The 15,675-nt window shown below is 41.5% G+C and overlaps 1 protein-coding gene across 3 annotated transcripts in view; it reads right to left on the reverse strand.

Annotated features, from left to right (window-relative positions):
- TTYH1 (tweety family member 1) overlaps positions 1-15,675 on the reverse strand; it is a 283,569-nt gene that overhangs the window by 11,203 nt on the left and 256,691 nt on the right. For 2 of the 3 annotated variants that reach the window (XM_089652575.1, XM_089652577.1), the window contains exon 14: positions 14,495-15,259. The exons of the other annotated variant lie outside the window; for it this stretch is intronic. In XM_089652575.1, the coding sequence (XP_089508701.1) occupies positions 15,176-15,259 (84 nt within the window). In that variant the 3' untranslated portion in view covers positions 14,495-15,175. Of the gene's footprint in view, positions 1-14,494; positions 15,260-15,675 lie in introns of those variants that run through there. 3 annotated transcript variants of the gene reach the window in all.

The following is a 15,675-nucleotide window of genomic DNA, read 5'->3' on the forward strand; positions in this document are numbered from 1 at the left end:
CATGGGTAACAAGGGATAGTAAGGATATTTTTAATTCCAAGAAGATGACTTTTAGAGTAGGTAACAGGGAGGAGTTAAAAATGAGCCAGAGGGACCTGAAGACGAAGATTAGAGACAATTTGAGAGAGGTCTGGAGTAGCATGAGAACCATTATAGGTCTCAAGCCAGTTGGTAGAGGGACTTAGCGTGCCGTGGAGGCAAATGAACTGAACCTTTTTTTTAGTAGGTGCAATTTGGAGGTCCTGGTTTTGATTCCCTCAGATTTAACACAAAGTTGTAGAAAAGCAGATTTGAGGCAAAGACCCTCCACTCTTCATACTAGATATCCTTCCTCCTGTAGTGTGTATTCTGCTTTCCCCCTATTGGATGCTTTCATCAGTTTTTATAAGAACAACTCTACTCCTCATTCACGGGAAAGTAGATCAATGTCTTTTACAGCTCATCGAGTAGACAGTTGAAGAGACTTAAAGCAGGAAAATCAGCAGGTCCTGATGGCCCCAGCATACTCAGGGCAAGTGCAGATCCGCTTGGGGGCATCCTTAAACGAGTCTGTAACCTGAGCCTGAGTCTACTATGTTGTGGAAGATGTCTTACCTTATTTCTGTGCTGAAGATACCGTGTCTTTGTGGTGCCAAGGATTACAGAGAAGTGGCTTTGACCTCCCACATCATGAAGACCTTGGAGAGACTTGTTTTACTTCAGTTACAGCCTATGGTTAGTAAATACACTGCTCAAAAAAATTAAAGGAACACTTTCAAAACACATCAGATCTCAATGGGGAAAATATCATGCTGGACATCTATACTGATATGGACTGGGTAATGTGTTAGGGAGATAAGGATGTCCATTGTTAGATGGAAATGAGAATTATTAACCTATAGAGGACTGAATTCAAAGATACCCTAAAACTCCTATTGAGAAAATTATGCAGCAGGCTAGTCCATTTTGCTGAAATTTCATTGCAGCAACTCAAAATGGTACTCGGTAGTTTGTATGGCTCCCATGTGATTGCATGCATGTCTGACAACATCGGGGCATGCTCCTAATGAGACGAGGGATGGTGTCCTGGAGCATATCCTCCCAGATCTGGACCAGGGCATCACTGAGCTCCTGGGCAGTCTGAGATGCAACCCGACGGCGTCAGATGGACCAAAACATGATATCCCAGAGGTGTTCCATTGGATTTAGGTCAGGCGAGCATGGGGTCCATTCAATGGTATCAGTTCCTTCATCCTCCAGGAACTGCCTGCATACTCACGCCACATGAGGCCAGGCATTGTTGTTCACTAGGAGGAACCTAGGACCCACTGCACCAGCGTAGGGTCTGACAATGAGTCCAAGGATTTCATCCCGATACCTATTGGCAGTCCGGGTGCCATTGTCTAGCCTGTAGAGGTCTGTGCATCCCTCCATGGATATGACTCCCCAGATCATCTTTGACCCACCACCAAAACGGTCATGTTAATCAATGTTACAGGCAGCATAACATTCTCCATGGCTTCTCCAGACCCTCTCACGTCTGTCACATGATCAGGGTGAGCCTACTCTCATCTGTGAAAATCACAGGGCTCCAGTGGCAGACCTGCCAATTCTGCTGTTCAATGGCAAATCCCAATCGAGCCCTATGGTGCCAGGCAGTGAGCACAGGGCCCACTAGAGGATGTTGGCCCTCAGGCCACCCTCATGAAGTCTGTTTCTGATTGTTTGGTCAGAGACATTCACACCAGTGGCCTGCTGGAAGTCATTTTGTAGGGCTCTTGAGACTGTACTGGGATACACCGCAAACCTTCTGGCAATGGCATGTATTGATGTGCCATCCTTTAGGAGTTATACTGCCTGTGCAACCTCTGTAGGGTCCAGATATCGCCTCATGCTACCAGTAGCAACACTGACCTTAGCCAAATGCAAAACTAGTGAAAAACAGTCAGAAAATATGAGTAGGGAAAAAAATGTCAGTGGCTTCCACCTGTAAAACCATTCCTGTTTTGGGGGTTGTCTCATTGTTGCCCATCTAGTGCACCTTTTGTTAATTTCATTAACACCAAAGCAGCTGAAACTGATTAACGACCCCCTCTGCTACTTAACTAACCAGATCAAAATCCAAGGAGTTTAATTGACTTGACGTTATACTCATTATACACATTAAAAAGTGTTCCTTCAATTTTTTTAAGCAGTGTATTTAGACTCTTTGCAGTTTGCCTGCATGCTGGAGAAGTAGGTTTATGGTGAAACACCAACAGACTCAACAAACTGATTTCAAAGGTCAGTGATGTTGTTGGAATGGAGTTGGATTCTTTAACAACAGTCTTAGAGAGGAGAATGTTGTCCAAGGTACATTCAGTCTTGGACAACTCCACCCACCCTCTACACAGTACACTGGTCAGTCTGAGGAGTTCCTTTAGTGATAGAATGCCTGTGGCCATCAAATTATATAATTCTTCTCTGTGCTGGATGTAAGGATTTAATATGGTCTATGATCCAGATTTTTATGTAATTTTTATATTATGATGGTATTAGGTTAACTATGATTTCTGGGTGATGCTAGAGAAAGTGGTGTAATACTTGCATTTCGGTAGTCTAATTTTCTATTTTTCAGTCTGTGTTATTTATTCAATGTGGTATTTTAATAGGATGGTATGGCTTATTGAAGTATAATATTAATTTAGTTTTATTTGGTATCAATTGCTGTTATGGGTAATTTTATTGTTATTGTGTCGTATTTCCGTTCATTATTGTGGTTTTGTGTTGTCTTTGTTGAATGTAACTGTATCGTAATGATTTTCCTTTGGGATTAATAAAGTTTTCTGAATCTAAATGAATGATGAAACAAAATGATTTACCTATGAAATCAATCTGAAGCAAAATTAATTTTTTTGTTGTGAACATCTCTACGTAGAATTATTGCACTCATTCTTGCGTGCACAGTGATATATATCATGTATCACAAAGCAACATTTTCATATGTAAGCGCTTCAATAGGTTTGTTTGTGTATGCATGCATGTGGGGGTGGACTCCAACTTTTTGGGAGGAGGTTTAAGTGCTTGAAGGTAACTGATAGGCGGCACTGACTGGCACTGATAGGTGGCACTGATTGGCAGCACTCATAGGTGGCACTTACTGGCACTGATAGTTGGCACTGAAAGGCAGCTCAGATGGGCACGGATATGTGGCATTGATGTGCACTGGTAGGTACTGATATGTGGCATTGGTGTGCGCTGATGGGCACTGACAAGTGGCATTGATAGGCAATGACAGGTGGCACTGATGGGGCTATACTGATCATCAGGGCATTGATTATCAGTGTCCTGATGACCAGTGTAGATGTCCATTTTAAGGAATGCCGATTACCGGCTCTCCTCTCCTCTCCTCTGTCAGCGTGACAGCTCATGAGGAGAGAAATGCCAATAACCGGCATTTCCTTATTTACATGCGATCATGCGATTGGACACAGCTGATTACATGACAGAGGCGAAGACATTGGCTCTTTACATTGATCGGTGATCCTAGGGACACAGACCACCACCAATCGCCGTGCTACGTACCCCTGGAGGCGCGCACATGCGGTTAGAGTGGGAGGATGTCATATGATGTCCTCCCAGAACGAGAGAGCCACCTTGCGCCCATCATTTCCTTATGAGGCAGGCAGGAGACGGTCAATCTAGCTAGGGGAGATCAGTGAGTAGATGTTTGCTAGTCCCCCTCCTCTCCACACAATGACACACAGAATGTGGATCCTGGGTCCACAGGTGGGACAACAGAGCCCAGGAAGCATCGCAGGGGCCACTGGGGGGAGGCACACTCTGAGGGTACCAGAAGGCAATAAGGCAGTTGTACAGCCACTATATATTTTCCATTAGAAAGTGGACAGTCGGCATGTGGAATGTAGCCACACTTCCTGCAGCTACGACTGCCAGGAGTATGTGTATGTAAAATCTCCGTCTGCCATATCTGAAATCCTTACCGCAGTGGCAGGAAAAAGAGTTAACATTTGAATGTGCTCTGAGCAGTGAATGTTGGTTTCCTAATGTATATATTGTAACAGTGCTGCACCTTGTCACAATGTCAGAAGGCTTAGATGTCAGCCAAGGTCAGGGGCGTAATTATCACAAGGTAAACAAACATTTGCCTAGGGTGGCATTTTTTTTAGGGGGGCAGCACCCGGAAGAAGGGACATATGCGGCATGGGGACTAGGTGGGATCCAAGAGAGGCTGTGGGATGCTTGATGGTGTATGTAGAGCCCAACTGTCAAACCTGGGGATGGCCAGAGCAGTGAAGGTGAGTGTCTTTGTCTCTGTCGCTGGGGGGAAGGGAGGTGTTAGTAGTGCGGATGGGGCAGCGGTATTTTATCCAGGACTGGTAACTCCTGAACTGCGTTGATATTTTTATTGGAAACATCCCAATTGTGCAGATATGTCAAGGGCTGTCCATGGTTCAGGACTCTTTTTCCTGGAGACAAGCTGCTGCAGGTGCAGTGTGCGTGAAGAGACACTAGGAGAGTGCCTGTTCTGGCTTCAAGAGGAGGCGATCTGACCAGGCCATTGTCTGAAAGAGGTATTAACCACATCCCGACCGCCCTATAACAGATATACTGCTACAGGGCGGCAGGTGTGCACGAAGTCACGTATATATTCATGATTTTGCATTACCGTGTGTTTGCCATGCGCGCGCCCTACCCGCATCGCCATTCACGGCCGTTGCTGTCAATCATTGGGTCCCGGCTGGTGATTACCCGCCGGCGCCCGGTGATTACCAAGCACCTCCGACGGGGAGGAGGACTGGTTTGTTTACCAACAGTCCTCCTCCCTCTCGGCTTTGGCACTCTGCTCTGGATGGCTGTGCACAGCATAGCCATCCAGAGCAGTGTGCTTACAGTGAAGCACCAACACACCGCCGCCTTGTAAAACACTCCCTACACACATTTAACCCCTCATTGTTAACCCTTTCCTGCGCAGTGCCATTAGTACAGTGTCAGTGCTTTTTTTAAGCACTGATCACTGCATTGGTGTCACTGGGGATGTCAGTGAATAAAGGTGGGCAGAAAGCTCTGAAATGCGCAGTAAACATAAACTTATAAATATATATATAAATGGTGAAGCGCTCTAAAATAAACCACATACCACGCACAAAAATAAAAAATATGATCCACACACAATGCTCAGATACAATCTGTATCCAATCGTGACCAACTGTTTACAATAGTGAAAAACAGGACGTCCTGTTATACAAAGTAACATGTGACTTCTAAACAAATATAAACTATTAAAAATCCCCCTCCTGTCCCAATCATAGGACTATATAAATAGTGTGTCAAGTGAATCCCTTTATGGGGACAAATAGTAAAGTGTTAAGTGACACAAATAAACCCCCTTAGACGTGTATAAATCCTCATCAACATGAGCAAAAAATTTTTTAAAAAAACATAATGTCCAAAAAACATATAAATATAATTGTGATCTTCATATAATTCATGCAAGTGATGCCGTGAAAAAACAGTGATCTTCACTCTGGTGTACAAACTCCTCAGAAATGGCCGAGATGGCCCCTCACCTCCAAAACGTGACCACTAAGGGCCAGCACGCTAAGGAGGAACCAGACAGCACATGACAATACTGCCACCTGGAGCTAGAAGGAAGCCCAGGCGGCCATTTTAATGAAGGTATAGTGTTATTACTTGTTGCTCATCACTATACCCTGTCTGTTTCATGCGGTACTACAAATTAAAGTCATTTAATATACTACACTATGGGCAATTCTTTTGTGGCTCCTATGTGGAGCTATTAAGCCCACAGGCAGCAGTGAGTACCCAGCATATCCGGAGGAATGAGAGATCCTATCCAAGCTGATTACCCCACTAATCTTAAGGAGGACCTCTGGAACCAGTGGATTCTAACGCTTTACTAACGGCTTGATGAGGAACCATGAGGAAAAGTTCACCGGATAGACCAGTATACCTTGAGGATTATTACATATGCGCATTATCTATGCGCTTCTGGTGAGTGCGCATTTTTCACTTTTGGCTGGTTCATCCGCTGTATTATCAGACTATATATCGGTTTATGGTCTTACATACGTCACACAAAATATTGACACTTTGGGCCCAATTTGGACATTTTCACTTAGGGGTGTACTCACTTTTGTTGCCAGCAGTTTAGATATTAATGGCTGTGTGTTGAGTTATTTTGAGGGGACAGCAAATTTACACTGTTATACAAGCTGTACACTCACTACTTTACATTGTAGCAAAGTGTAATTTATTCAGTGTTGTCACATGAAAATATATAATAAAACATTTACAATGTGAGGGGTGTACTCATTTCCGTGATATATATATATATATATATATATATATATAGATAGATAGATAGATAGATAGATAGAGATAAATAAATATATATATATATGCAGTATAGCTCTTAAAGCATACAAAAAAAAGAATCCGATACACCAATCAATCTTCGTGCTATCTTCAATGGATATATTGATTCTTGTCAGAACAACATGACTTTTTTCAGAATGAACAATCACCACATCTCATGGGTATCTCCTCACCTCATATCATTGACCCCACTGCAAAAGGAGGGTCAATTGCACTTTTATATTAAAGACCACGATCCTCTTCAGCATTCACCTGGTCATTACTACTCCTTTCTCAGAGCAACGCACAAGTACCACATCAGCCAGGGTAAATCCAGGGCTATGAGTATCAAAAGAAACGTCTCCACTTATATGCAATAGAAAAGATAATTAAGGAGTCTCTTCACCTGGAGACAAACCTGTTCAGTTTGTTGTTGAATCAGGAGACCAATCTGTATCCAGCATCCCCCATCTGTGACAAAGGTTCTCTCAAACTGGGTGTGGGGACCATTACCTCTGGGCAAAGTCCTGCTAAATTAAGCTGGCCATAGCAGGATCGAAATTCTCCCAGTTCAGTAGGAACTGACCAAATTTCGCACTTGACAGAAGTTAATCTGACAATCGACTTCTGACAATCGACTTCTGACAATCAGGCATGTTGGAAAATGTTTGTTCAATCTGCGGCTACAGACAGTCTGGACTGGTGTATGTATGTGTTTTTGTGATATAGCGCTGACCAATAGAAGCGAGGCTTGGTCCTAATGGACACACAATTGATTCCTTCTTCAAAGGAGCTAATACACAAAGAAGGTCTAGTGTAGATGGGTTGCTACCACTCTGATAGAGACAAAAAGAAATTCATATCACTCAGAGGTCTTTTTGAAATGTTTGATAATTGAAATCTGTCGGCTTTACGTGATGCTCCTAACCAATAAACCTTTCAAAAAGACCTCTGAGAGACATGAACTTTTTTACTTTTACTTTACCCAGACATGTAGACCTCATATTACCCTAGAGATCAATAAGGACATTGTTAAGAAGACAATTGAGGAAGAACTATCTCAAAGTCTCTTTTGTGCAATAGCAACCAGTCAGATTCAAGCTGTCCTTTTCCTGTCATGTTTCAATCTCACTGGTTGCTTTGAGGTAATACAAGCTTCTAAATTCTTAATAAATTCTTACAACAGATATTAACAAGCCGGTTCAGTGTTTTCACATCTGTGAGGCCATACTGTCTGCACATAAGCTCAATATTCTCATAATTTGAAAAACCTTTAGTATTTTTCCTTGAAAATCTAGTGTATTTCCTAACAGTGCAGTAATCCTGAATCAACCACTGTGTTTTGCCTCTATGTAGGGATTTTCTGTAATAAAGACCAGTCACTGCAAGCCATCCAGGGAAAAACCAGCCATAGATGGCTCGAATCTCGACCAGTTCATTAGATTAGAACCATCTATGGGCAGGCTGGTTGTACCCAAATCGATTGTTGTTTGTCTTGGGTACAACCAGCCTGTTGGATTTTCCATGCGATTATTGCTAGCAGATATAGCCCTTAGCAATAATCACTATATTCTCTTGGGGGGGATTGCTCCACGGGAGGGATTCCCCTATCAACACAGTCAGTGGTTGCAAGAAAGAAAATTGCATCATCTATAGCTGGCTTAACTGGTCTGATCTGAATTTGCAAAAATATATTTTGTGCATACACACTGAATTCTTTGTGGCTTCTGAGAAAGATGTTAATGTAAATAAGGTTTTTTGTGCCTAGAGTTCAGCTTTAAAGACTTTTGCATAAACTGGAAAAGATCTGTCTGAAAGACAAGCACAGTAAATTTTCAGTGATTACACATGCTGAATTAATATTATTATTACTGTAACATCAACCTAAAAGTAATGTATGATGTAATAAGTAGCTTGCTGTTCCATACTTTGACTATAATATTTAAGCTTCCTCTTATCCTCTAGTGTATACAAAGGGGCATGGGGGAGCTCTTGTCTATAATGGGCATGGTATTGACACAGCTCCAGATGATCCACTACGGCTCACAACTGACATGATCCAAAAATATTTAGACAGAATAAAGGTGAATAAAGCACCTGGACTGGATGGCATACACCCACAGGTCCTTAAAGAATTGAGCTCTGTCATTTCAAAGCCATTGTTTCTAATTTTTAGGGACTCTTTAATGACTGGCATAGTACCACTGGATTGGCGAAAGGCCAATGTGATGCCAGTATTTAAAAAGGGGTCAATATCTTTACCAAATAATTACAGACCTGTTAGTTTAACTTCTATAGTTGGGAAGATACTGGAGAGTTTAATAAAAAAACCACATAGATGAGTTCTTGCTGGAAAAAAATATTCTAAGCAACAGACAGCATGGATTCATGAAAGACAGAAGTTGTCCAACAAATCTGTGTAGCAATAGTGGTGTGACCCTCCTGCGCTCCAAGTGTATAAATCAAATAAATATGTGTATAAATCCCAAAGGGAGCTGCTAGCATTAAATCATATACCAGTGATCAAGTAAATATAAAACATAAGGAATGCTGCGCTACATTCAAATCAACCAAATTGTGAATGTGGGATCCCAAAATATCAAATCAAAAAATGTGACAATGTTAACAATATTAACAATGCAAATCTATGCGTGCTTGCTGATAATAACAACAATCAAATAAATCACTCAAAAAATGTAAAAACACAAAAAAACACAAAAAACCATATCTATATGTATGTGCATGAACCAAAAATACACATACATATAATTAAATCACACGTGCCTATTGTGAAGTGAAAAAATAACCATAATAATGGTGACACAAACTAATATCTCAAAGTCCAAAAAATATAAAATATTGTTGGTGAACAAAACAGTGCTTCCAAATTATACTGTTAGTGACCACAGGTGAAAACTCATGTAGGTTTCTGGGTGTATATAGATCTACGAATCCAACCACCTTCTGGATTAGCCTCTCACCTCATCCCTTCGACCCTTGCGGATCAAAGAGCAGTAGTGGATCCCTCTCACAGATCCTCCAGGTACCAAAGTACTCCAAGACAGCTTTCAGGATATAATATTCCCACTATGGCTCTTCTCCAGGAAAGGTTGTGATATCAATCTCTCAGAATAAGACAAAGGAATCCTCCCATAGTGTAGTATATTTAATTATACCATAGGAACATGTAGCATATTTAAATAAAAACTTACGTAGCAGCCAGTCCACACTAAAGCCTCATGCTTTCAGATGAGGATATATCTGTTGGGTGTACAGCTGAATACACAGGTGTACCAAGATGGCCGCCACGCCGGAAATACGTCACCGCGTTAAGCCGACGCGTTGCGTCACAATGTCATGTGACTTCATCAGGGCTTCATCACAGCCCTGATGAAGTCACATGACATTGTGACGCAACGCGTCGGCTTAACGCGGTGACGTATTTCCGGCGTGGCGGCCATCTTGGTACACCTGTGTATTCAGCTGTACACCCAACAGATATATCCTCATCTGAAAGCATGAGGCTTTAGTGTGGACTGGCTGCTACGTAAGTTTTTATTTAAATATGCTACATGTTCCTATGGTATAATTAAATATACTACACTATGGGAGGATTCCTTTGTCTTATTCTGAGAGATTGATATCACAACCTTTCCTGGAGAAGAGCCATAGTGGGAATATTATATCCTGAAAGCTGTCTTGGAGTACTTTGGTACCTGGAGGATCTGTGAGAGGGATCCACTACTGCTCTTTGATCCGCAAGGGTCGAAGGGATGAGGTGAGAGGCTAATCCAGAAGGTGGTTGGATTCGTAGATCTATATACACCCAGAAACCTACACGAGTTTTCACCTGTGGTCACTAACAGTATAATTTGGAAGCACTGTTTTGTTCACCAACAATATTTTATATTTTTTGGAATTTGAGATATTAGTTTGTGTCACCATTATTATGGTTATTTTTTCACTTCACAATAGGCACGTGTGATTTAATTATATGTATGTGTATTTTTGGTTCATGCACATACATATAGATATGGTTTTTTGTGTTTTTTTGTGTTTTTACATTTTTTGAGTGATTTATTTGATTGTTGTTATTATCAGCAAGCACGCATAGATTTGCATTGTTAATATTGTTAACATTGTCACATTTTTTGATTTGATATTTTGGGATCCCACATTCACAATTTGGTTGATTTGAATGTAGCGCAGCATTCCTTATGTTTTATATGTCCAACAAATCTGATTTCTTTTTATGAGGAGGTGAGCAAAACCTTGGACAGAGGGGTGGCGGTGGACGTGGTATACTTGGATTTTGCAAAAGTGTTTGACACAGTTCCCCACACACGGTTAATGTGTAAGGTAAAGTCTACGGGTTTGGAAAAATCTGTATGTAAATGGATAGAAAACTGGCTAAAAGATTGTATTCAGAGAGTAGTGGTTAATGATTCATACTCTGAATGGTCTAGGGTTTTTAGTGGCGTACCCCAAGGTTCAATGTTGGGACCCTTACTTTTTAATATATTTATAAACAATATAGGATCTGGGGTTAAAAATACAATTTCAGTCTTTGCAGATGACACTAAGCTGTGTAGTGGAATAACATCCTTACAGGATGTCTTCATCTTACAAGCCGACCTCAATGCACTGTTTAATTGGGCAACTATGTGGCAAATTTAATGTTGATAAATGTAAGGTTATGCACTTGGGGGCTAAGAATATGCATGCATCATACATACTAGGGGGGTATAACTGGGGGAATCAATGTTGGAGAAGGATTTGGGAGTTCTGGTAGATCACAAGCTTAATGATCTACTAACTGCTAAAACCAATGGCCACTACTCCGTACTCTTACTACTTGACCTTTCTGTGGCTTTTGATACGGTTGACCATCCCCTCCTCCTCAAAAACCTCCACTCTTTTGGCCTCAGAGACTCTGCTCTCTCCTGGTTCTCCTCCTACCTATCGCAGCACTCCTTCAGTGTTACCTATAACTCTGCCTCCTCTTCACTCCCTCTTTCTGTAGGGGTCCCTCAAGGTTTTGTCCTTGGACCCCTTCTCTTCTCCATCTACACCTCCTCCCTTGGTCACTTGATAAACTCCCATGGCTTTAAGTACCATCTCTATGCTGATGACACACAAATCTATCTTTCTACCCCTCACCTCACCCCTTCAGTCTCCACTCGCATTACTAACCTACTAAGTGACATATCGGCATGGATGTCACTCCACTTCCTCAAATTCAATCTTTCCAAAACTGAGCTCTTAGTATTCCCTCCAGCCCATGCCCCCTCCCCTGACTTCTCCATCAAAATCAATAACACAATCATCAGTCCCTCCCCTCATGCCAGGGTACTAGGTGTAATCCTAGACTCCCATCTGTCCTTTCAGCCCCAAATCCAATCACTGTCCAAATCTTGTAGACTTCACCTCCGCAACATCTCCAAGATACGCCCGTTCCTAACCTCGGAAACCACTAAGCAACTTATTCACTCCCTTGTTATATCTCGCCTTGACTATTGTAACTCCATCCTCATTGGCCTACCTAATCGCAGGCCTTCCCCTCTTCAGTCTATCATGAATGCTGCTGCCAGACTCATCCACCTTACTAACCGTTCTGTATCTGGCACCCGTATGCCAATCCCTCCACTGGCTTCCCATTGCCCAACGGATAAAATTCAAAACACTAACAATAATGTATAAAGCCATTTATACCTCTGCCCCAAATTACATCACTGATCTTGTCTGTAAATATCACCCAAACCGTACTCTCCGCTCCTCGCAAGACCTCCTACTCTCTAGCTCCCTTGTCTCCTCCTCCCATGCTTGACTCCAGGACTTGTCCAGAGCTTCCCCCTTCCACTGGAACTCTCTACCCCAATTTATCAGACTATCGCCTACTCTGCTCACTTTTAGGTGATCTCTGAAAACCTATCACTTCAGGTAAGCCTATCCTGCCCTCAGCTAATACTGGAGTCTTCTACTCTTCCAACCAGTCCACCCCCACAGTTACTACCTTTTGTACCACTAGCCCCTCCCTCCTAGATTGTAAGATCCAAGAAGCAGGGCCCTCAAATCCCTCTTGTATTGAACTGTATTGTTGCTGTATTGTCTCCTGTTATATTGTAAAGCTCTGAGCAAACTGTTGGCGCTATATAAATCCTGTATAATAATAATAGTGGCATGCAATGCCAAGCTGCGGTTTCTAAAACAAGCAAAATCCTCTCTTGTATTAAATGAGGTATAGACTCCAGAGAGAGATATATCATATTACCCCGGTACAAATCATTAGTAAAACCTCATCTGGAATATGCAGTTCAGTTTTGGGTACCAATTCACAAAAAGAATATTGGGGAACTGGAGAAAGTGCAGAAAAGGGCAACCAAACTGATAAGAGGCATGGAGGAGCTCAGCTATGAGGAAAGATTAGAGGAACTGAAAATTTGTGTAGAGCTATTCACCCTGAGGTCATCACAGAGGACAAGGGGGCACTCTTTATGTCTGGAGGAAAAGAAATGTAATCTCCAAACATGGAAAGGTTTCTTCACAGTGAGAGCTGTGAAAATGTGGAATAGACTCCCTCAAGAGTTGGTTCTGGCCAGCTCAGTGGATTGCTTTAAAAAAGGCCTGGATTCTTTCTTGGATACACAGAATATAACTGGATACTAATATTTATAGGTAAAGTTGATCCAGGGAATATCTGATTACCTCTCGGGGTGATCAGGAAGGAATTTTTTCCCCCTGCAGGAGCAATTTGGATCATGCTTTGCTGGGTTTTTTTTGCCTTGCTCTGGATCCACTGTGGGTATAGAATTATAACTTTTTTTAATGGTTGAACTGGATGGATTTTTGTCTTTTTTCAGCCAGATTAACTATGTAACTATGTATATCTGCCATCTGTTTATTCTATAGTCTGGAGTAAGGTACATGGCACATGTCCCTCCCCTCTTTCCTCTGTGATCTCTTTATTGCTGGCTAAAACACTGGAGCCTGATAGATTGGGCGGGGTTATTTGCGCACACTAAGGGGGGGGGGGGGGGGGGTTCCCAGCCAAGCTTTTGCCAATGTTCAATCACCTGAAGTAGTGACATTAAACTCATGATCTAAGAATCAATTCCTGTATCCTGTACTGTAATCCAAGATATAAAATTTAGAGGTGCGTCAAAATTCCTAATTTTATTTTTCACTGGCACTGAAACCTACACACTGGGATCTAGCTGGCACTAGTTCTCAGGACCAAAAAAACAACATACCACTGTTTTTATTTAAATAAGAACAGTCATACTGGCTTTCTGCTTGTCGGTGATGCACAGTATCTTGCAGATCTTCTATACTCACTTCCAGTCTACAAGGGTTGGTCTAAAGCTGAGCATGAACAGAGCGAGTTTTGGCCAGTTCCCAATTAACCATCCCAAATTTGAGCAGTGGGTATCCATTTCAGCTTCCTTTAATCTCAAAGTCAAAGAAGTCGCATGGGAAATTGTCAGCTGAATAATGACTGCATCCAAACAGATGTAACCACTGATTGGGTTCTGACACCATGTACTTTCTTACCCACTTACTAATACTAGCAGAATAGGAAGTAAAAATAGTCAATGTTAATTGAGAGAGTGAATTTCTGCTTTTGAGGGGTATATTTATAGAAAAAAAAATTCAATGTGTGAATTCATCAAGCATTTACACAGCTGTCACACACAATTGCGGCAGCTCCACCTTGTGGCATTTTCTTAAATTACTTCAATCAGAAAAATACTACAATATGGGCACTAGATGGAGCTGACAATCATAGGAAATAAACATATGACGCATTTTACGGTAAATATTCATGATGGCTGTGCAAAAGCTTGAGCCATTCACACAGCATTTTGATTTATAATTAATAGACCCCTAAGTGTTTCAGCAACTTCCAATGTATTCTTCATAATGTAAAAAAAAAAATCCAACGAGGAGAGCAGGACCTATCATAGCAGCCACAGCGAGAGCCCCAGAGAGAGATCTATAACTATTTTTGGTGATTTAAATTTTCTAGCATCTACCAAAACATTTAAAATTGAGGTTGAATAGATTAACCCTTTAATTTACCACTGAAAAGACAACACTAAAGATGTCTGAATCATACCCAGAATAAATTATTTTAAAATAAAGTGTTTTTCCCTTTTATTTCAAGTCATTGTAAAATATGAGTTAGTGTTAAAACAATCTAATTAAAAACAAATCCATCTGTGAAGGAAAGAGGTTTGCAGCAGCAATGTCCTTGTTTTCTAGAACTCATAACTACATCTTCTTCAGTCCATTTTACACACTCGGCATAGAAGATACTCCTTGTGCCAGAAACACTGCTATCGACATCCATTTGTCCAGTCAGCTGGCTGTTAGATAAGCGGCCTATGTAGTGTTTGCCATACCTCCCATCTCCAGTCATCAGTAGTGAACATCTTCACAGCTAGGCCTCCTCCTTAAATCTTTCTAAAAATCTTTCTGGTAGACTCCCCATGGTGCCCCCCTTTTGGAAGTCAGTTGGAAGGTCCAAAGAACAATCTTAAGGGAATTATAGAACAAGCCTTCTTAGGGGGTAAAATGAACAAGAAAGTAATACAAAAAAATTAGAAAATGAAAGGCAGCGTACAGTCTGGAGTAAATTTCCCTGGCAGCACAGGAGGAGAAGAGGGTTTAATAACAAGTAAGGGGAATCTGAATGGGTTGCTGCACCCAAGTCTCCTTGCCAAAAAGGTTAAGAGCAGAATGGCTCAGTCTTTATTTTTTTGCTTGTGTTAGTCACCATTGTAGGGTGGAGAGGAGTGAGGAGAACAGGAGGAGTCATCTAGGATACAGGGTCTGTTCGACAATGTGTATTGGTCTCTTCTTGGGATGCACTGATGAAGGATGTTCGCATGCTAGGAGAGTACTGGTGGACCCAACACCAGTGAGTGCAGAATAAAAAAAGAAAAGCAACAGATTATAATTTAGTAAACATTGTCATAAAATGCATATTTGTATATTTACGTAAATAAAGACTGCAATCACTAAGGGATTATTGACACCATGTCCGTTGGGGGTGCGTTTTACTGTACACTAAGAAAACACCCCTGCACATGTATGGAGTGAACATTGCTTTCTTTGTGCCCTTTTTACACCATACATGTGTAATGGTGTGCAGAAAAATGCAGCTCAATATACATGGAGTGAACAAGCCCTAACCAGTTGAAAATATTAAAGTCTAGTCTGCCAACAAAATGTTTATTTTTATTTGTGTTTTTGCATCTATTAGTGTTTCAAAGTAATAGGTTTGCCCTGCTCTGAAGGCTGTAGCCTTTTCTAAGG

This window comes from Staurois parvus, unplaced genomic scaffold (assembly GCF_062004578.1).
Source record: "Staurois parvus isolate SC_StPar_1 unplaced genomic scaffold, SC_StPar_1.0 ptg000686l, whole genome shotgun sequence".
Taxonomy (NCBI): domain Eukaryota; kingdom Metazoa; phylum Chordata; class Amphibia; order Anura; family Ranidae; genus Staurois; species Staurois parvus.